The sequence below is a fragment of the Emydura macquarii genome, unplaced genomic scaffold (assembly GCF_026122565.2).
Source record: "Emydura macquarii macquarii isolate MOO-44397 ecotype Brisbane River unplaced genomic scaffold, CSIRO-AGI_Emac_v2 contig_312, whole genome shotgun sequence".
Lineage (NCBI taxonomy): Eukaryota > Metazoa > Chordata > Testudines > Chelidae > Emydura > Emydura macquarii.
The window spans coordinates 1134781-1154570 of record NW_027130449.1 but is presented as its reverse complement, the minus strand read 5'-3'; the positions used below and the strand labels follow the sequence as shown (position 1 = coordinate 1154570).

Sequence of the window (19790 nt, the reverse complement as noted above, 5' to 3'; positions counted from 1 at the left end):
TCAGGTCGCCCACCAGAATCTCCAACCCAGAGCAGCACCATCACTGAACCCTCCGTCGTCAGCAGCGCCAAGGAGCCTTCTGTGGTTCCACTGCCACATGGGACTGAACGGCCATTAACGATCTTCTCCCGGCCACTAACTGCAGCCTGCAGCTCCCAGCCAGAACCCACTGGCCCCTGAGACCCAGGGACTGGCGAGGGCCCCTTGGCCTCTGCCTCGCCCCAACAGCCTGGTCCAGCTCCGAACCCGGCACTGTTCGGGATCCGCCCCCTGCCTTTACCTTCCCCGGCCCCTCTAGCTCAGCCCTGCCGTTCTCTACTGCTCTCTTAGTCCCAGACTCCTGGGCTCCTGGGCCAGGCTCCTCTAAGGGATTTAGGTGATTAACTCCCAGTGATTTCCAGGAGTCCGGGAGAGCACCGCAGCATCCCACGAGATTTCCACGCTGGGATTTCTGCAGTGCTAGAACTGTGCAGACTGTAATGGGGACTAAGAAATTCTGCAGCCTCAGCTGGTTCCTACAGGGCAAGGGGGCTGCCCTGACAGGTCGCCACGGTCTGGCTGGACTATGCAGGCCAAGCTCCCCTCTCGCCAGCAGGGCTGGGCCACGCTGGCTGGACAGATACCGGGAGGCAGAGCCTGATGGAGGGAGGCACTTGTCCTTCCACTGCTGGACCCATTCTGTGGCTAGCACCCTCTGAGCTCCAGGGCCAGCTGCTGCCACGGAGCCGGGGGTGAGGCTGCGTGTGCCCGTCTGACCAGCAGAGGGAGGTTCCGATCCCATGGGGCCGGCTTCTCCGACATGTGCCGGGTGCCCCCTCCGACCCCGGTGTGTAGCCGCGCGTGCAGGGCTCTCCTGCGCTCAGTCCTGATGCCGCCTTTCTGGCCTGTCTCGGCAGAGCGCCCCACGTTCATCCGCAGGCCCGTCAGCCAGGTGGTGCTGGCCGAGGACACCGTGGATTTCCACTGCGAGGTGCAGGGGGACCCAGTGCCGACGTCCCGCTGGCGCAAGGAGGAAGGGGAGCTGCCACGGGGGAGGTAAGGGTTAGGGGCGAGGCTGCGGCAGGAATGCCGGGTTCAGGCCAGGCTGGGCTGGCTGAGTGCTCCCCGGCTCACTCCGCGCGCCCAGCTGCTCAGATGAATAGCGGTGAGCTGCTCCGGCGACGTAGCTAAACCAGTTCTGCTTCATGTGTGGACACCCCAGAGCTGATCTGCATGAGAAATGCACCAGCTGAACCCAGGGGGACACTTGGTTCCAGTCCAAGCAGCTCTTTCTCATTTAGTTAACCCTGTTCCTACCCGCTGTTACCCCAGAATCAGCGTCCACACCGGCTGACCGCTTTCTCTCACACACTAGCCCGCAGGCCGGGTTAAGCCTGGCTCATGAGGGGTTGGCTCTCCCCGCGAGATCCGTCCAGTCTGACTGCTGTAGTGAACGTGGTCCCAAGGCAGGACTGGACGTACACGTTGATAGAAATCCCCACCTAACCCAGAGAGGATCGCCAGCCCCCAGTGCTCTCCTGCTTAACCAGGGCGGGTGAGCGCACCAGCAAATGCCAGACAGCGTTTATCTTCCGAGGGTGGGAGCAGGTAACACTGGCCGGGAGTGGTCTCTGGGTGCAGCACTGGCATGTATTTCGGCCCAGCATGTGTTTCGGCCCACCCCAGGTCAGAGATCCAGACCGACAACACCTTGCGCATCAGCCGAGTCAGCGCCGAGGATGAGGGCACCTACACCTGCCTGGCAGAGAACAGCGTGGGCAAGTCGGAGGCCTCTGGCTCGCTCAACGTCCACGGTAAGGGGTCGCTCCGGGGGCCAGGCAGCGATGGGGGCAGTTGCTGGTGGGATGTACCCAGTCGAGGAGATGAGCCGCCCCGTTCTTCCAGTGCCCGGCGATGGGGGGATCCCTGACCAGGGCCCAAGTGGTCCGCGGAGACGGCTGGCATTAGTCCTGCACTGAGTGCTGCCCGGGGTGTTAGCTGTGAACTCATTTCCAGTGCTCGGGGATGGAGGGAGATGGGCCAGGCTCCCTCGCGAAGCCGGCACCGGTCTCTTGTCGATCCCCTGTGGTTCCAATCCAACACCAGCAACTGGACCTGGCTAGCCACAGCGTGGCACCGACCGGCCTGGCGGAGCCTGGCTAGCGGGAAGGCTCTTAGACATGGCCAGGCTAGGCAGGCTTCTCAGCCCCGCGTCCGTGTTGTCACTGTAACGCTCACCCGGCTGCATTGCATTCGCTCACCTCACGCCTCTTTTCTGTGTTCTCTGTTCCAGTGGGCCCATTCCGTGAGTATCCATTTCATCTCATAGCCCCGTGCATGCTGGGCGCGGGGGGGGCTGCGCATGTGACATTCCTGGGGGGGTCATGAATGGCCATAGTGGGAGAGGATCTCTGCACTGGCGCCAAAGCACAAGGGGGCCTTTGCCCGCTCCCCGCACACGGCGGTGCCACGGCCACCTGCAGGCGGGGGCGGCCGGCGTTAGGCCGCTGCAGAGCACGAGAAACCCTCCTGTCGGGGGCACCCAGCCCCGGCTCTTGACAACGGGACCGGCTGGCCCGCAAGGTCTCCCCAGCTCTGCTTTCTGGGAGAAGAGGGAATTCAGACCAGCCTGCAGTGAATCTGATCGTGTCTCTCCCACCATGGGCATCTCTCTCTCTCTCTCTCTCTGTTGAAAAGCCGGTGGGTTCCAGCATGGAGCTTGGGAACTAATTAACACTAGCCCTAATCACCCCTGTCCTGGTTGGGTTTGTGTTGCCCTCTAGGCCGCGGAGCTGCTGTGCAGCGCGTGAACCCGCAGCGTCCCTCTCCCTTCCCCAGTGTGTGCGTGTCAGTGCCTCCTAGCGGGGGAACCAGCCCTCGGGGATCAGTGAATATCTGGAGCGAGTCAAGTCACAGACAGAGACCCCCCACGCTCATGACAGCAGTGACTCGGCCCGGACCTGTGGCTACGGCACCCTGGGAGTGGCAGGCTCTGGGCAGGGTGCGCTTGGCTTTCTCCCGTCAAGTGTGTATTGTTTCCTCAGGGAAATGCCCTTGACAAAGCCCCGGCTTTCCTCGCAGCGGTCAGGATGAGGGCATGAAGTGTGAGGCCAGTGGCAGAGCCTGGCCCCCGGGGGTTCTGCTCGCTGCACTGTGCCCAGGCCAGCTCACTTTCCTGCCTATCCTCTATCCCGGCCCTTCTTAGCAGCGCTCCGGCGGCAGGACCAGCGACGCTGCCTGGGCTCAGTCGCCCTCCTTTGAAGCGGGGCAGGAGCAGGGTGGGGGTGGATTTCCTGAGTCAGCCTGCCGTGTGGGTGCCCTGGGAAGCACAGTGGGGAGGGGGCTTCCCCCCTCCCTTCCCGCCACCGCCCCGTTGAGATTTGATTATGCAGCAGGTGGCCGCCCAGACACAAGCTGTTGCTCGGAGAGGTCGCAGGTCACTCGAGTGGAGTCCAGGCCCAGGTCAGAGTGAATGCCCTCCCTGCAGCAGTGGGCGGAACCAGCTGATCTCCCTGCACCGAGAGCCCCCCGCCCCAGCGTGCAGGGTGCACCCCGTTTCCAGGCGCTGCTCTGGGCACTGGGGCAGGAGGCAACACTTCCTGGTTTGCAAATAGATGCAGATCTGCTTCCCAAGCCAGGCCTGCGGGTTATTGGCACATGCAGAGCTCCCTTTGCCAGGGGGACAGCTCTGGGGATTTCCTCCTCTAAACAGACTTTCGGATGGGGGCCGGATCCTCAGCTGCTGTAAGTTTGCAGAGCCGTTGGTGCCGGGCACTGGCCCCTGCCCTCGTCTGGGCCACACACAGTTTCTCTGCGCAGCGCCCCCCGTGCAGATCAATGACAATTAAACAGCCGCGGGTCTTTCTTTTCCTGCCCTGGAAGTTCAGCTGGGGAGAGCAGAGCTGCTTTGTCAGGGTCCATTGGCAGGAGGGGAGCTAGCAATCTATAACTTCATTAGCGAGCGCCCGCGGGGATCAGCGGCAGAATGGCCCACCTGAAGCTCTGTTTTATAATGCCTGGTGCCCCATCAATATTTTACAGCTCTGCATTGTCTCCCGGCTCCTGGAGGTAGCTGGAAGGGGCGGCCAGAAGGAAGATAAGGCCAGCGATTAGCATTTGTAAAACCCGATGCCATTTGTCTTCCATTGAGGGGAAAGAAAAGGCTTTAAACAGCCAGAGGTGGATGGGGGAGGGTTGGTTATTTATGGGAAGGTGGCTGATTTAGGAGACATGCTCCTTTTCTTCTCTGGCCCTCCTCCCCTTTCTTCTTCCAGCGCTTTGAGTGCCGGGAGGTTATCTGGGGGCACATCAGTGCACTTTCCCCCTGAATGTTATGGCTCTATTCAGGAGAGCCCCACTGTCACATCCTGGGGCGTTGAATGGCTCCCTCTTATCTCTCCCCTTGTAAATACCTCGCTTGGGTTGCTTGGTTGTAAATTGCACCTCTGGGAAGCAGGTGGGCCAGCCAGAGAAGTGCCCACGCCAAGTCACCCAGCTTCCACTAGCCAACTTCAAGGGACACCGGTGGACGTCCAGAGCGCCACGTTCGTCTGGGCAGGGAGATCCCCTAGATCCGGCCGGCTCCTGTGTTCCAACCCGGCAGGTTGCTGCAGAGACCACGGCAAGCCAGGAAAAACCCTAGCACTGCAACCCACAGCTGGGATTTCACTTCCCCGTGTTACCTCTCCCGGGTCCCCCGCCCACAGCCCACTGGTCTCTCCCCAACATGCACGGCGCGCCCCCCACTACGCCTGCTGGGGTGCTGGCTTGCGGCTGCTGGGAAGGCCGAACGGGTGCTGCATGGTGACGTTTGGAGTGCACAGTTGTGTTACAGGGGCTGTGCTGGATGGTTGCTAACAAAGGGAACGGTTTGGTGCCCTTGCATCTGGGCCAGTATTTTATTCAGGGAGTGGATAGGCTGGAGCGTTCCACAGTAGCTACTTTCTCAGACAAATTCCTGTTTCCATGCTGGTATTTTCCGTGCTCAGTCTCAGCCCAGGGGGCAGGTGTCTCTGTGCGCGCTGGAAATGTCAGAGGGCCAGATTCTGATCCTCCCACACATCAGTAGAGATGCTAAATGGTGATGAAGCTGCTTTGAGAACCTCTATTGATTAGCACCTTGATTGACCGGCCCTGCTGATCACCAGGAAGCTGCTCTGGGGGGAAGGTGCCACTCAGATGAGCAAGGGTGTCAGAATCAGGCTGATTTTAGAGTCCAGATACTGGACTGATGTTGGCCAAGGCTCTGGCGGGTCAAATGGGGCAGTTTTGCACAGAATTTCCCACCAGCCGGGCTGGGGGCTTCCAGCCCAAAGAAAATACATTTTAATTGGCCTTTTAAATGACATATTTTTAATCCTCCGCTGGGCAGCCTGCATCAGGGAAGACACGGCACAGGAACCCCTTGTCAGCACTGTGCTGCAGCATGGACTCTGGGAGTGTGCTAACTCCCCTGGGGGAATGGGCTGGCACGAGCGAAAAGGTACCTGGTTTGTATTCACACAGCCCCGTTTGAAGAGGCCAGGACAAGAGGCAGTTAGTTCGGTGAGCTCTGCGGTTCCACACTGTGGCACCATGTAGACATTGCAGACACCACGTGGGATCCGGGGTGGGTGTGTGCTTTGTTTCACACACTGATTTGGGAAGCCGGTCTGAAGCCCTTGCCCAGTCCAGTTGCTTTGCATCTCCTTCCGGCTACGGAGGAGCTGGGTCTGTTTGGCTGTGGCGGGTCACAGCTGCTAAACAAGGTGTTGTTTGCAACAATGACACTCCTTTGAACTCCCTGTAAGTGACCTCGGCAAAATCAAGCAGGAGGAAACGTGGCTTTTTGTGCCCCTCGTGATTCTCAACTCAAGCCCCCCTTATCTGGGCCGATAATGCCCCCGAGTGCTGCCCTCTGGGTTATTCCCCTTAAGGGCAACTGGTCTAGTCTCAGGCCTGGCCTGGCTTTTGCCTGATGGAGGACGTGGGGTTTTGATTTTTAAGGATTATTCTCCTCCTTGTGTTTTCACCTCAAGTCAAGTCTGTTCTGGTTTGGCCAGAGACTCCCTTGGAGGTCTCCGAGCATGTTTCCTGGGAGCTCTTGCATCTCAATGGAAGGGGAGAGGATGTTGAACCATCAGCAAAGGCTTCCTTTAGTCAGACTGTTAATTAGACATTGGAGTTAAACGTGTCACTGTAAAAACCCTAAATCCAAAGCTGTTTACAGTCTGGCTGGGAACCCCGGCCCCTCGGAGCTGTTCAGCTTCCACTCTCCTGCCGCTCTGGGTCTGACGGTCCCCCAGGCCGCGGCAGGGCTGGGACATGGAGCTGCTGAATACACGGAGGCTGCAGTTGGGGTTGGTGGTTCGCTGAGTGAGTGGATGGTTGCTGGAGGGAGTCAGTGGATGTCTGGGGAATCCTGGGGGCTGCCTGTCCTGGGGACTTGGCGGGTGTAACTGGGGAAGCTGGCTGGCACCTCCCTTCCCCGCCTGGCTGCCTAGAGAACAGGGCCCAGCAGCTGGCAGGAGCTACCGCTGGCGTCCCTGCAGCTGGGCGCTGAAGGTCCCAGCGGGGCTGCCAGGAGGCGTGGCAGGGCTGCCCAGGCACAGGTGCTGTGTAAGGTGCCACCTTTGGCAACCCTTCCCAGCCAGCCTGTTCTCCAGGCCGAGGCAGACGGGCCAGATGTGGTAGGGTCAGAAAGAAGCAGGAAGAAAATGCAGCCCCCTCTGGCCTTCGCTGTGGGTGACAGACAAATGACACGCGCCCGGGCCCACTGGGCAGTCTCTGCCAAGGTGCCCCGCCGCTCTGGGCCTCTCTCCAGGGAGTTGGCGGCACTCCTGCTCCGTCAGAGAAATGAAAAAGGGGCTGCTGTCTGTACACAGCGCTTCAGACATCCCGGCACCTGGGGAGACGGAGATAGCCCGGAGCTTCCTGGCTGTGCTGGTTTCCACAAGCTCATCCACTCTTGCTGCCCCGTTACCGCAGAATGATAGCAATGCCGGGCTGGAGGGGACCTCGAGAGGTCATCAAGTCGAATCCCCTGCACAGAGGCAGGACCAAGTAAACCTAGACCAGCCCTGGCAGGGGTTTTAAAAACCTCCAGTGACGGGGGTTCCACAGCCTGCCTGGAAAGCCAGTTCCAGAGCTTAACTATCCTGAAAGCTGGGACGTTTTCCCTGATATCCAACCTACATTTCCCTTGGTGCAGATTACGCCCATTACCCCTTCTCCTACCTTCAGTGGACAAGAAGAACAACTGATCATTGTCCTCTTATAACAGCCCTTAACATATTGGAAGACTGTTTTCAGTCCTCTTTTCTCAACACTAAACATGTCCAGTTTTTTTTTACCCTTCCTCCCAGGGCAGGTTTTCTAAACCTTTCATCATTTTTGTTGCTCTCCCCTGGACTCTCCGGTTTGTTCACATCTTTCCTTAAGTGTGGACCCAGAACTGGAGCCAGGATTCCAGCTGAGGCTTCATTAGTGCCAGATGGCGTGGGACAGTTCTCTCCTGTGTCTTACGTGCAATGCTCCTGTTAATACGCCCCAGAATATTAGCCTTTTTCACAGCAGCGTCACCTGGTCTCATATTCGGTTTGTGATCCGCTGTAACCCCAGATCCTTTTCAGCAGCACTACCGCCTAGCCAGCTATTCCCCATTATGGAGCCGTCCGTTTGATTTTTCCTTCCAAAGCGAAGCACTTTGCACTTCTCTTTATTGAATTTCATCGTGTTGAATTCAGCTCAATTCTCCAATTTGTCAAGACCGTTTTGAATTCTAATTCTGGGACTATGGAACAGTCCCCAGGACTGACCCCTGCAGACCCCACTAAATTTGCCCTCCCACTTTGGCAGTGAACCATGGATAAATACCTTTTGCATATGGTTTTTCAACCTGTTGTGCCCCCACCATCCAGTAAATTAATCTAGACCACATTGAGGACTGTGTCAGAAGCCCTGCTAAAATCAAGCTCTCTCCCGTCTCCTGCTTCCCCCATCCCCTAGGCCAGTGACCCTGCCACAGAAGGGAATGAGGTTGGTTTGTATGATTTGCTGCACCTACCCCATGCTCACTGCCCCAGTTTTAACCTCGGCCAGGAAACCGGCCAGACGGGCAGCCTGGCGGAGGCCCAGTCTGCAGGAAGGGCATTGGCTCCAGTGTTGCTGCCCCGGCGTAGATGCTGTGTCCTGGGCTGGTATCAGATCAGCCTGCGCCCTGTAAGCCCAGCACATCAGCATTGGGGGTTTGCTCTGGGGTCCCTGCGGCCACACAGCTGTGTGCTGTGAGCTCCCTCGCTGCAGACGGGGCCGGCGCTCCCGTTCCCAGTCGGCTGCCACAGACCTCTGGGCTGTGGAAATGCGTTCTGCGTCCCCTCCCCGCCTCCCAGGGCAGCGTTTCTGGGAGAAAGCCCCAGGTGCCTGGAGACCCCATGCTCTTGGACAAACCCTTTCTACAGCTTTGCAACCTGTGTCTGTTTGTCTCTCTCCCTCTTCTCCTTCGCTCTCAGTGCCGCCCCAGCTAGTGACGCGCCCTCGGGACCAGATTGTGGCTCAGGGCCGCACCGTGACCTTTCACTGCGAGACTAAAGGGAACCCGCCGCCAGCTGTCTTCTGGCAGAAGGAGGGCAGCCAGGTAGGGTCTGCATGCCCCTGTCCTGGGTGTGTGTGGAGGGCTCCCCGTCTCCGGGCCCCTGCCCCACGCCCTGCCTGGGGTGCTCTGTTCTCCCAAAGCCAGACTGAAAAGCTCTGGCTGCCTGGCCCAGAGCCCAGCGGGAGGGTGCAACCGGCCCCCCAGCCTCAGTGGGTTTATTCGCATCCGGGGTCCCTAGCACGCTCCCAGGGCACAGACCTTGTCCCCCCCCACCTGGACCCAGGAGGGACCCAGGCCCTAGGGACAAACAAGGCAGTGTTGTGTCTGTGTGAGGCAGTGTAGCCTCTCTGGGCAAGCGCCTGGCTGCCTCTGCTCTTGTGAGCAGGGGGCCAAGGCCTGTGTGAAAAACCAGGGTGCGGGTGGGGGGTAATAGGCACAAAGCCTCGAATATGGGGACTGTCCCTATAAAATCGGGACATCTGGTCACCCGACGGGCCCCTGGCCTTAGCCCGAAGGCCAGCTGCTTTCTGCTGCCCCCCTCAGACTGCCGCGCCTTACCCCGGCAGATCTCCTCCCCCACACCCCGACTCTGCTCCACTGCCCCCCACACCCCCATCCAAAACTTCCAGGCCCCAGCTCAATCCCACTGCCCCCCCTCACTCACCCCAGGCTCCCTGGCCTCAACTCAGCTTCCCAGGCTGCTAGACCCCAGCCTGAACCCACTGCCCCCTACCCCCACCCAGGCTCCCAGACCCAGCTCGGTTTGCCCCCTACCCCAGCTCCTGGCCTGCGGGGCAGGGTGACTCTGTTCTGCTCGTGTGTGCCCCCCTTCCTTCTGTCAGAGCTGCTGGGGGAGCGGCACATGGGTCTGCCGGGCACTCTCTGCCCACCTGGCACCCACCGCAGGCTGCCCAGCTCCGGCGCGTTATGCCATGTCTTTGCTTTGCTGTGCCTAACGCGCTGGCTGCCGGATCCCCAGAGAGCCGCGCCCGCCGGGCCAGCTGCTCCGCCCGTCCCAGCCCTTCTGTTTTGCTTAATTGTCCATTTCCCGTGGCTCCTCCAGCAGGTTTGCAGCATGGGCCCAGACCTGCCCCGTGGCCGGGTGTGAGCGGGAGGGCAGTGCCCTGGTGTGGCATCTCTCTGCTCCCACGCACAGCAGGAGGAGAGATGTCAGCCGGAGGGGCCCCTGCGGGCAGGATTGTGGCAAACCAGGGCCTGCTGCTGTGCAAAGCTCCCTCCTCGCCCAGTAACAGAAACCCTGGGGGGTCGGGGGGCTGCCACCCCCACCCGACAGCAGCAGGATCCCCGCGGCCAGGCTCCTTGTTAAGGTGTGAGCACCACAAACCCAAGACCCAGGTGCTCTCCGGAGGAAGTGCACCCAGCTGCGCTCTCCTGAAAAGCTCCCATGGCCCAGCTGCCCCCTGGCTGCCCCGCCCCACGCTGCAGGCCTGGGGCTGTGAGGGGCCGCCTGTATTTCTAACACCCTCGGCGCTGGTGCGGGGAGCTCTGCCTGCCGTCAGGGCTAGCACAGGGGAGGCCTGTGGGAGGCTGGCGTTGCTTCCTGAATTTGGCTGGTCCCTGGGTGAAGCACTGTAAATATCAGCCTCTCCCTGCAGAGGCCTGCACACCCGGTCTCTCCGGGCCGCCCTCGGCTCTCGCTGGATGGGGAGTCAGAGGCTCTCCCCTTGTGTCTGCCCTGCAGATCCTGCTGTTTCCCAGCCAGCCCCCTCAGCCCATGGGCCGCTTCTCTGTGTCCCCAAGTGGCGAGATGACCATCACGGAGGTGCAGACGGCCGATTCAGGGTACTACATGTGCCAAGCCATCAGCGTGGCGGGGAGCATCCTGGCCAAAGCCCTGCTGGAGGTGGAGGATGGTAAGGACTTGTGAGTGGAAAGGCCATTCGGGGTCAGGGAGAGCCCCTGGCATGGTCCCCAGGCCAAGCACTGCAGAGCGGGGACTTGGCATAGCCCTGCCATCCACGGGCCCTGCAGCCGGCTTGCTGCCTGTAGGAGATTGGCGTCGTGTGGTCGGCGTGCTGCAGAGCCGTGGGGCCCTGAACTCTAGGGGAGAAGTGGGAGGAGCGTGGCTTCTCCGTCCGCAAGCCGTGGGACGTTTGCTGAGTTCCCGGGTGCTGGTGAGGGGATGGGGTGGCAGAATGGCAGGGCGCGGGGCTAAGCCTGGCCATGGGGCTCCGGTGCGCTTCATTCACCTGGGCTGGCGGCTGGTTTGGGTCCGGTAGCTCTCTCTGGGCAAGGAGCTCTTCAAACCTGCCCTTCTCTGTCCGGGCGGCAGGGTCTGGGCAGCAGGAGCCGAATCCCCTCCACCTTCCTGAGCTGGGGGCAGGGGACAGCCTGACTCCTGCACCCCGCACTCCCATCAGGGACCCACTCCAGGCACGGCCCTTGCTCCTGGCCGGAGCAGGGTCGCAGGGCTGTATCTCAGTTTAGCCTCCAGGCTGCATTTTCTGGGGGGTCAGGATTTTTAAGGTGTTTCCTACCTGGGAGGAAAACTCGAAACCTCCCCACTGCCCGGGCATGCCCAGGTACGGTGCCTGGGGGCGTGAGCCGTGGAGACCCAGGACAGCGGTGTGCCGGGATCCTAACCAGATACGGCCTGTTGGGACAGCAGCCGGCGTGGTGCCCTGTGCACGGAATGAGCAAGGGGTGGCGAAGGGGCAGGGCAGGCGGAGGAAGGGTCTGGTGCAGAGGCCCAGGGGGAAGGGAGGGTCAGAGAAGAGGCACGGAAGAAGCGGCCTGTTGCTGGATTTCTCCAGAGACGAACGTGACTGCCAGATTCCCAGCAGGGCCCGGAGCCGACCTAACGCCAGGGTAGACACTGCTGCACCAGCGGAAGAATGCATCCATCGCTCGGGGAGGTGGCGTTCCTACGGCGATGGAAGAATGCTTCCGTTGGCGTGGTCTGCGTCGCATGGTGGGGTTACACCGGCAGAGCTACGGCTCCCCAGACATAGCGGTTTGGGCCCCTTGGAGAAGGAGGAGGCTGGGTCGGCGGTTCAAGCTCCCCAGGTTTTCAGTGTTCACCCCTCACTCGGCCCAGCTCCAGTGAGATCACGGCTCCTTTGGCTCACGACGGCCTGGCGGGGCCCTGACACCAGGCCCCAGCTGGGTCTGCCCGGCTTGCCGGGGCACAGAGCAGCATGCGCTGAGATGGGGGCCTGGCGCGTCCGTGCACCCCGCTGGTTCCCATGTGGAACTGCAGAGATGCTGAGGAGTGTCTGAGTTGCTGCCCCTGCCCCGGGAGCTCCCAGCCCAGCCCGTGCCAGTGGAATTGGCTCCTGTGCGGTTTTCTGGCATTTTCTCCGAACATCCTGCTGTGAATTTCATTTGTCTGAGTTTCCTTGGCACTCCCAGGACTCGGGAGGCATTAGAGGAACCCCGGCTGCAGGCAAGTCCTGCGCAAAGAGACTCTCCTTTTATTGCAAATACAATCCGCACTTCCCTTTAAGGGTTTTCTTGTTAAAACCCGGCTGAACGGGCAGGCTTCTTTCCCCTGACAAGCAGCCCTATGGGGAGCCCCCATGCCCCGCTTTCCCACCTGCTGCCCCCTCCCGCAGGCATCTTGTGCTTTGGCAGAACAAACCGTGCGCCCATGAAACGCTGTCAGGGTCCATGGCGCGTGTTTAATGGCAATCGACGGCCAGTAATAATGCCTTGGATGGAGACGGCTGAAAGGATGGGGCAAAATCAACAGATGCTCTTGGCTTACTCTTTGCGAGGTCAGAGAGCTTCCCACTCACTCACTTCCCGTGTGAGAGTCTCCTTGGCAATACCCAGGCACCCGAATTTGGGGCCCAATCCCTGAAAGGCAGCGAGTGTCACTGAAACCCCACTGGTGGGAGCCCAGCTTAGAAACGCCGAGAGAAGGCCGTGCTCGCGGAAGGCCAGGCTGACTGCGCGGCATGCCCCGCTGCGGGCTAGCACAGACAGCGCGTTGAGTTCACAAGGGGAGCGGTGGCTGCGCTGGCAGAGCAGAGAAGGGATGTGTTCTCCAGAGGGAGACGCGGAGCAGATACGGGGCGGTGCTGCCAGGACCTTTGTCTCCCACGTTCCTCTTCCGTTGGTCAGAACGCAGCCCGGTGTCAGGCCCTCAGCTCAGGGCCTCACTTCACTGTGTGCACAAGGCACGGCTTGGGAGGGATTTCAAAACCGACCCTTGGCAGGAGACGGCTAGCGCGGCCCCTGAACGAGGGGGAGGTCTGGATTGTGCCTTCCACCGGCGGCGCGTCTGCCGGGCCCTGAACCGACGCATACCGATATCGCTGCACCTTTATATCGATGCCGCTGGGTCTGCGGCAGGAGGGTTTTGCTGATTTAGTTAAACCAGAGCTAAACTGCGATAGTTAAACTGAGTCCCAGCAAAGCCAGGAGAGACACAGACAGCCCAGGCCCATTTCCTGAGCCGAGTTCTGCACGGGGGTGCAGTGGGCCCAGCGTAGGCAGAGTCCTTGCGCTAGCCCCCAGCCTGGCCCCAGTCCTGAACTGGAGATCTGAGAGGGCTGGTAGCCCCCCAGCACGGCCTTCACTGAGGCTGCCAGGATGGGAACCAGCCTCTCCCCCTTCTGCTTCCCACTCGGCGCAGGGCTGAAACTCATCAGACCCCTTACACACAGGCCGGTGAGCGACCAGCAGATGGGAGCTACTGCACAGCTGACCAAGGAGGGAAAGCCTTTGTGTTCCCTTATTCCTCCCCAGAGCTGGGCAGTCGGGAGCTCCCTCCCTGCGCTCCCTGGTGATTTGGGTTTTCTGGGAACACCTGATCCATCAGCCCAGCTGACAAGGGAGAGGTGATTAATGGCAACTGTTGGACAAAGAGAGTTGTAACCCGGAATCCTAATTCTGCAGCGCAGATGGGTTCCTGCCACGACACGGAAGCGACAGCCCAGGGCTCTGTGGTGGCAGATGAGCCATCCTAGCCTTTACGTGACACTTCGTGTGTCTGCATCTTGTTGAGCGCCTGTTCCACCCCGGGGCGTGTTAACAGGGGGGCTTGGCCCTGGTGAGTCACCATCCGGGACAAAAGCAAGACCTCTGCCAGATCAGCCCACAAGGCCAGAGCAGGTGGCATCCTGCACGGCGCACCCACATCCCCACCGATGCTCTCGGGTGCTTTGTGTGCTACACAGGAGACGGGGAAACGCCGGTGACTCACCCCCCTTGCATGTGCCCAGCGCTGTGCCTGCCTGCAGACAGCGTGCCGCCCGCCACAAATTTCTGTCTGAGCCAGCTCCTGTACCTGGACTGGGTTTTTCTTCTCCCTCCCGCGTGTGCTTTCTCTGCGGATTGTTACTGGCAAATCCAGTTGTGTGCGAACTCTCCGGTGCTCTGTGTCCACCGCTTCTTCCCGATCAATGGAGCGTAATTTAGGGACATAGATCCTGCAGTCTCCTTGGGCTGCTGAGCCGAATGTCTCAGATCGCTGCGACCCACGCAGAGAGAGGTGCAGGAACACAGCTGGCAGGAGAGCAGCAGTGGCACAGCCCTGGGGTTCTTGGGACAGTAATAGCTGGGAAGGGTTGTTCAGTGGCGAGGAGCTGGCCTGGACCACGGGAGAGCTGGGGCCGGTTCCCTGCCCTACCGCAGATTTCCTGCATGACCTTGGGCAGGTGACTGAGGCTATATCTACACTGCCTCCTACGTCAGCGACACTTACATCACTCAGGGGTGAATATTCCACCCCCGGAGTGATGTAAATTACACCCACACACGCGTTGGTGTGCACAGCGCTACGTCGGCAGGAGAGCTTCTCCCACCAACATAGCTTCTGCGGCTTGTGGAGGTGGGTTTTTTATCCCGTCGGCATAGAGCGTCTTGCCCAGACGCGGCACAGCTGTGTCGGGGCAGCTGCAGCACTGTACGGATAGACAGACCCTTCGTCTTTCTGGGTCAGCTGCCCTCTGAAATGGGGTGATGGCGCTTCCCTGCCTCCCAGGGTGATGTGAGCATACTGATTGGGAGGTGCCCAGCACAGCAGTGATGGGGCCAGGTAGGGACCAGTTGTGCAGTCCTCTGCAGACGGGCAGCACATGGGGGGTAAGGTGCTGACTATGCTCCTGAGACAGGTGGATTTGCATCTTGCTCAATTTCGCACTGAAAGGCCCCGTCCAGTTCACCCGGCTGCACACTGGAAACCGGATCCATCAGCTGTGATCACATCGCTCCCTTGCATGCCATTGGCTGTGAAACTGACAGGCCTTAACTGCGTCCGCCGGGGGAGCCATTGGCTTGGGGGAGCCGTTTGACTTTGCACAGCTGCTCCCTGACGTGAGAGATTGAGCGAGGCCAAGATTTTCACAAGCGACCAGTGATTTCGAGAGCCCAACGTGAGACCCCATAGAGGGGCTGAGATTTTAGAAAGAGCCAAGCAGCCACCAGGTCGCATCAGAGATTGGGCACCTGAAAACAGAAGCATCCACATCCAAACTGAAGCTGCTGCTCAAAGCCCGGCGTTGTGAAGCTCGCTATGCACGCAGCATCCCTGACACTGACCCACGCAGGCAAGGGTGTGGGGAGTCGCCCCCTCTCAGTGCATCCCTTCAACCCCTCCCCCCGTACACCACAACCTACGGCCTTGACTCTGCCCCGAAGGGATGGCAGACACTGAGCACCGCACTGCCACTGCCCCGCAAACAGACAAGCGCCACCCCCTTCCCCTCTCTGTCCTTCCCCACTCTATTCAGGTCTTTGGAGCCACCTCCCAGTCTGCGTGGAAACCTTCCAGGCTCACACGTCAGAGCTTTTTCTCTCCTATTGTCCTTGTGTTTGTGCAGTTGATACGAAATGAGCTGACGTCTCTCCAGCAGAGGCCTTGGCAGTCGGCAGCACGGCCCAGGACACTGATTTATGCCCCCAACCCACATTTCCCAAGTTAGGATTAACACCCCCAACGCCCAGAGTTTAGAAAGTGTCCCCGGGTGGTTGGCCGCCATGGTAGCTGGGCTGTTTGCTGATGTCTTCGTAATGCCAGCCAGGCCAGAGGTCCAGCCTCTGAATGCTGGGTGCCAGCCAGTATGCAAATAGGAGGCAGTAAGTCAGCAGCTGAGTGTCTTGTTTAAAAATGAGCCTAGATCCTGATTAGAGCGACAACAGCTGCGTTTCTGGAGCGGCCGGCTCCTGCCAGGCAGAACTGGAGTTGAGTTATTTCGCTCCTGGGGTGTGTCCGCTTCTGAATAAAACAAGCCACCTCACAGAAAACCGCCCGGCGTTAGGGCTACAAATGCAAATTCCCTGTTTTGCCCCAGCTCCAGCGGTTGCTGTGTCATTGCAATGGACATCCTCACCCATTCCTAACAGCAATGCAAAGCCATGGTGGGGCAGAGCTGAAAAGCTACCAGCTGCTCACCAGGGAAGCCTTGTTCACACCTGTCATGTCCCTACACCAGATGTGGACTGGTCACAGAGCTCGCTTCTGCACCCCAGCTGTCTTCAGCATCATATCCTTTAATACTCTGCCCGGCATGGCTGAAGGTAGCTTAAATAAGGTATTTTACACATAGCACCACCTAGTTGTTATAATGCAGCTAAGCATTCCAGTACATCTCCCCCTGTACGTTCTGGGCCCCTACCATTTACAATATTGACACTGTCAAGCTGTCTTTGAAGTGCAGTACGTATCAGTTGGTTAAGGATCTCTGAATCAGACTGGTTTTTTCATTACATGACCCGAATGCGTAACTTGAGCATCTGGCTGTGCAGTCGTTACAAAGCTGGCTCTGGTCAGTTTGGAATCCTTGAGGAGTCGTCTTCTTGTTCTGCGTCCGCCGGCAGTAGCGTTTGCTCTGTTGATTGTTCTGTCTGAGGAACAAACTAGATGTCAACAGGTTTTCTGTTGGATTCTCCACTGTCAGTCTCAGTCACATATGATCTGGGTGCTGAATTCTTTTTCTTCAAGACATCCTTTTTCTCCATCCGGTTTGACATGAACACGGTGACCAAGTTCTAGACCTGGCAGTTCTCTAACTGAGTGTCATCTTTTGTAAAAGTGTTCACAGGCTTTTTTTGCTTTTTATCCAACTTGGCTTCGTGTCTACCCACTTTGGAGATAGGCTCTTTTCCAAAGGTGGAACAGTGGTTCTGAGTTGTCTTCCCATCAGAAGTTATGCTGGACTATATCCAGTCGTCACACTTGGTGTTGATCTGTAACTCAGAAGAGCAAGGAATGGATCTTCCTGCTGTCGAATTTTCTTGGCTGTTTGTAATCTCTGTCAGCCTCGCCATTCAGTGCTAGTAATACGATTCATATATTTCCTTCGGAATGATATAAATTCTGCTGCAGTGGATCATGCATTACTAGTTGTTCTGGATCACTGAAGTGAGCAAAAGTGCACTTCAGTTTCTCAATAACAAGGTGATATGATATGGCTTTCAAATACAGGCATTTGACACACACTGCTGCTTAGTGGCTGAACAATATAACACAGTTCAGCAGCTGGTAGAACACTGACCCAAATGGCCAAGGAGCTGGTCCTGTCCCTCCTGGACTGTGCCTGTCTCACTTCCTGGGACCCAGCGGAGGGAATTTGTCCATTTGCTCCTTGTGCTGGTCACCTGCTGCCCCTGGCACCCAGCTGGCGTCCTGGCCTTTGGAAAGGAAATGCATTACCACCCCTGCGTGTAAATTGAGACCGACGATGCAGGAGCATGTCTGTTGTCAGGAGCGGGGAGGTGCAGGGTGCAGAACAGGAGGCAGAGAGGGACGTTATTTGTCGCCAGCCCTTGCGGGACCCCGTCAAGGAGTCGGAATCCTGGCGTCAGGCTGGCAGGGCTGCCCCACAACTTGGCAGCCAGGAGCCAGGGCGCCAAGAAGCCTGTGGGCACCGTGTCTGTGGCGCAGGCTAGCCTGAGGGGCAGAGGAGGCCTATGTGGCAAGATTTCTGGCAGCGATCCAGCTATGCCGCCCTCTGGGTGCCCTCTGGGTGCAGGGAGACCAGCACTAGCCCTTCCAGTGCGTTTAACCTTGAACGAGCCCATCCTGAAAAGCCCCGTGAGGCCCAGCTCTTCGCGCCAGAGGAGAACAGGGTTGAGGATGTGACCCACAGAGCCTACTGAGCGAGCAGGTGACTCTGCCCCCCAGGGGCTCCAGGGCTGCCTTGGGCCCACTGGCGTGGGGCTTGTCCTGCAGCTCACACCCGGTGTGCAAGTGGAAATGGCACCACTGGACCCAGGTGCTGGGTTCCCATCTTTCTGGGGGCAGGGATAGCTGCCTGCCGGCTTCCTGCCCCGCGTGCTCCAAGCCGGATGGGGCCTCACCCTACTGTAGTGTCTGAAGCCAGATCCCAGATGCCCTTAGCCGTGGTTCCCCAGGGGTCACTTTCCCAGCATAAGTGGGGCCTGGGCCCGAAGCCACCCCCAGGCTGTTTCCATCCCCCACACTCTGGGCCTCGGTCCGCAGGATGGTCTGTGGGGCCTGGCACCCACCATCTAGCTACCTGTGTTGCATGCATGCTCTCTGGCTGCCAGCCACTGGTGCTGGAGAAACACAGCCCCCTTCCTTGGGGCTGGTGCATTTCTGCCCAGGCATCCCAGCGTCAGCCACCCACACCCTCCCCTGGAGTCCAGTCAGCACAGACTGAGTTCTGGGGCCTGTGTCCGCCACAAAAGCCGGTTTCTAACTGGCCCCCCTGATTTATCGGTCAAAGCCAGGCCGGCAAAGGCAGGGGAGCGCGGAGCTGTGAGCAGGGCGTAGCAGTGAGAGCCGCCCGTGGTCTGCGGAGCGCTAGCACAACGAGGTAGGGTACCTCTGGTGCTCCAGGGAGCTGAGTGCGTTAGTTCACCCCTTGGGAGCGTTGGGTGCTAAGGCGCAGTTCAGTAGCTGTCTACGGAGAGCCCTGCCCGTGACTCTTTGAACGCCCTGCCGCTTCCCAGCGTTATTTCTCCCGATGTCACAGCGACCTGCCCCTCCCCTCGCTCACAGCAGATTGATGGCCGGGAGCTGCTAGCAACCGGCCCCCACATCCGGCTTCTGGCAGGTTGCAGCAGCCAGGGCGGGCCCACGTCTCGCCCAGATGCTCAGTTCATTAAAGTGCCATCAACTTGCACGAGTCACCAGAGCTGGGGGCTTGTCTGCAGCAGACACAGGCTCCAGGATCCTGGAGCAGGCCAGGGGCTGCCAAGTGGCCCCGGGGCCATCACAGACAGACCCTTGCTCAGAGAATGAGTCAAGAGACATAAGGTGCAGAACAGAACCTGCCCCGCAGTTCCAGGCCGGCAGGTTTTCCTTCCACTGTTCCCCTGTGCACATCTGGGTGGAAATAGACCCTCCCAAGGCAGGGATTGGCTCCCCCAGTGGTTCTCTGCTCAGGTGCTCATAGGAACTTTCTGTGCTGAGATTCGAACATCCCATTCCTCGCTGAATAACTCACTGCGGTTCCTGTGGCTCGCTGGATGAGGCAGGCGCTAGCTCAGAAAAGCCGCGCGCTGACACGTCTGCTGCCTGCAGTTCCCAGACGTACGTCTTCAGGCAATCAATTAGCACTTGCCTTTAATTGGCTAGTTCATTCCGGGATGCTGAACACGCAGATGGAGTCTCCCTACCCGGCGCCGCGCTGCCGGATGAGGGGCACGCTGCACTGGTGCGGAAGGGCTTTGAAGGCGCTGCAGAGATCCATTCCCAGCACAGAGCGGCAGCGAGGCGAGCCGACGACCAGCGTGAACACAGCTTCCACCTGCAGCCTCCTTCCCCTGGGGCCTGCCCTGCAAGTGGCTGCAGCCAGAGCTGGCGGGTGATGTGCAATCTGGGGAGCATGATGCCAGTGCCGGGGTGCGTGAGGCTTCCCCTCATCTCATCTGCTCCTTGCTGCCTTCCTTGGAAAGCCAGGTCGCCCCATGGCCTGGGTCCTCTCTCCAGCTGAGGGAACACCAGCTCCCTGGGAGCTGCTCTGGGGGGTTTGGGAAACCAGCGTCTCTGGTGTATTCCTGCTCCAGGCAGCCCCAGCTACACAACTGGCTGCTGTTGCGAAGATGGCACACACCAGGGCCTGGCCACAAGTTGCCCTCCCTCGGCTGGTCACAGCATCCCTTGGAAGCAATCCCGGCCGACCAGCCCTAGAGCGAAGGGCTTGCCCAGCTCACAGGACTCACAGCACCTGAGCTGGCCTCCAGGCTGCATCCTAGGTGGGCTCTGTCCTAGCTCAGCCCCAGCTGGTTGTCCGGGAGCAGATCTCTCCCTAGCGTCCCTGCTCCTGCAGGGTCCTGGCTTCCTAGTGCCCCCATTGCTCCTTGC

The 19790-nt window shown here is 59.4% G+C and overlaps 1 protein-coding gene across 1 annotated transcript in view; it reads left to right on the top strand.

Annotated features, from left to right (window-relative positions):
* ROBO3 (roundabout guidance receptor 3) overlaps nucleotides 1-19790 on the top strand; it is a 106631-nt gene that overhangs the window by 62640 nt on the left and 24201 nt on the right. The window contains exons 5-8 of the mRNA XM_067563190.1: nucleotides 897-1035; nucleotides 1666-1793; nucleotides 8469-8593; nucleotides 10254-10425. Of these exons, the coding sequence (XP_067419291.1) occupies nucleotides 897-1035; nucleotides 1666-1793; nucleotides 8469-8593; nucleotides 10254-10425 (564 nt within the window). The remainder of the gene's footprint in view (nucleotides 1-896; nucleotides 1036-1665; nucleotides 1794-8468; nucleotides 8594-10253; nucleotides 10426-19790) is intronic.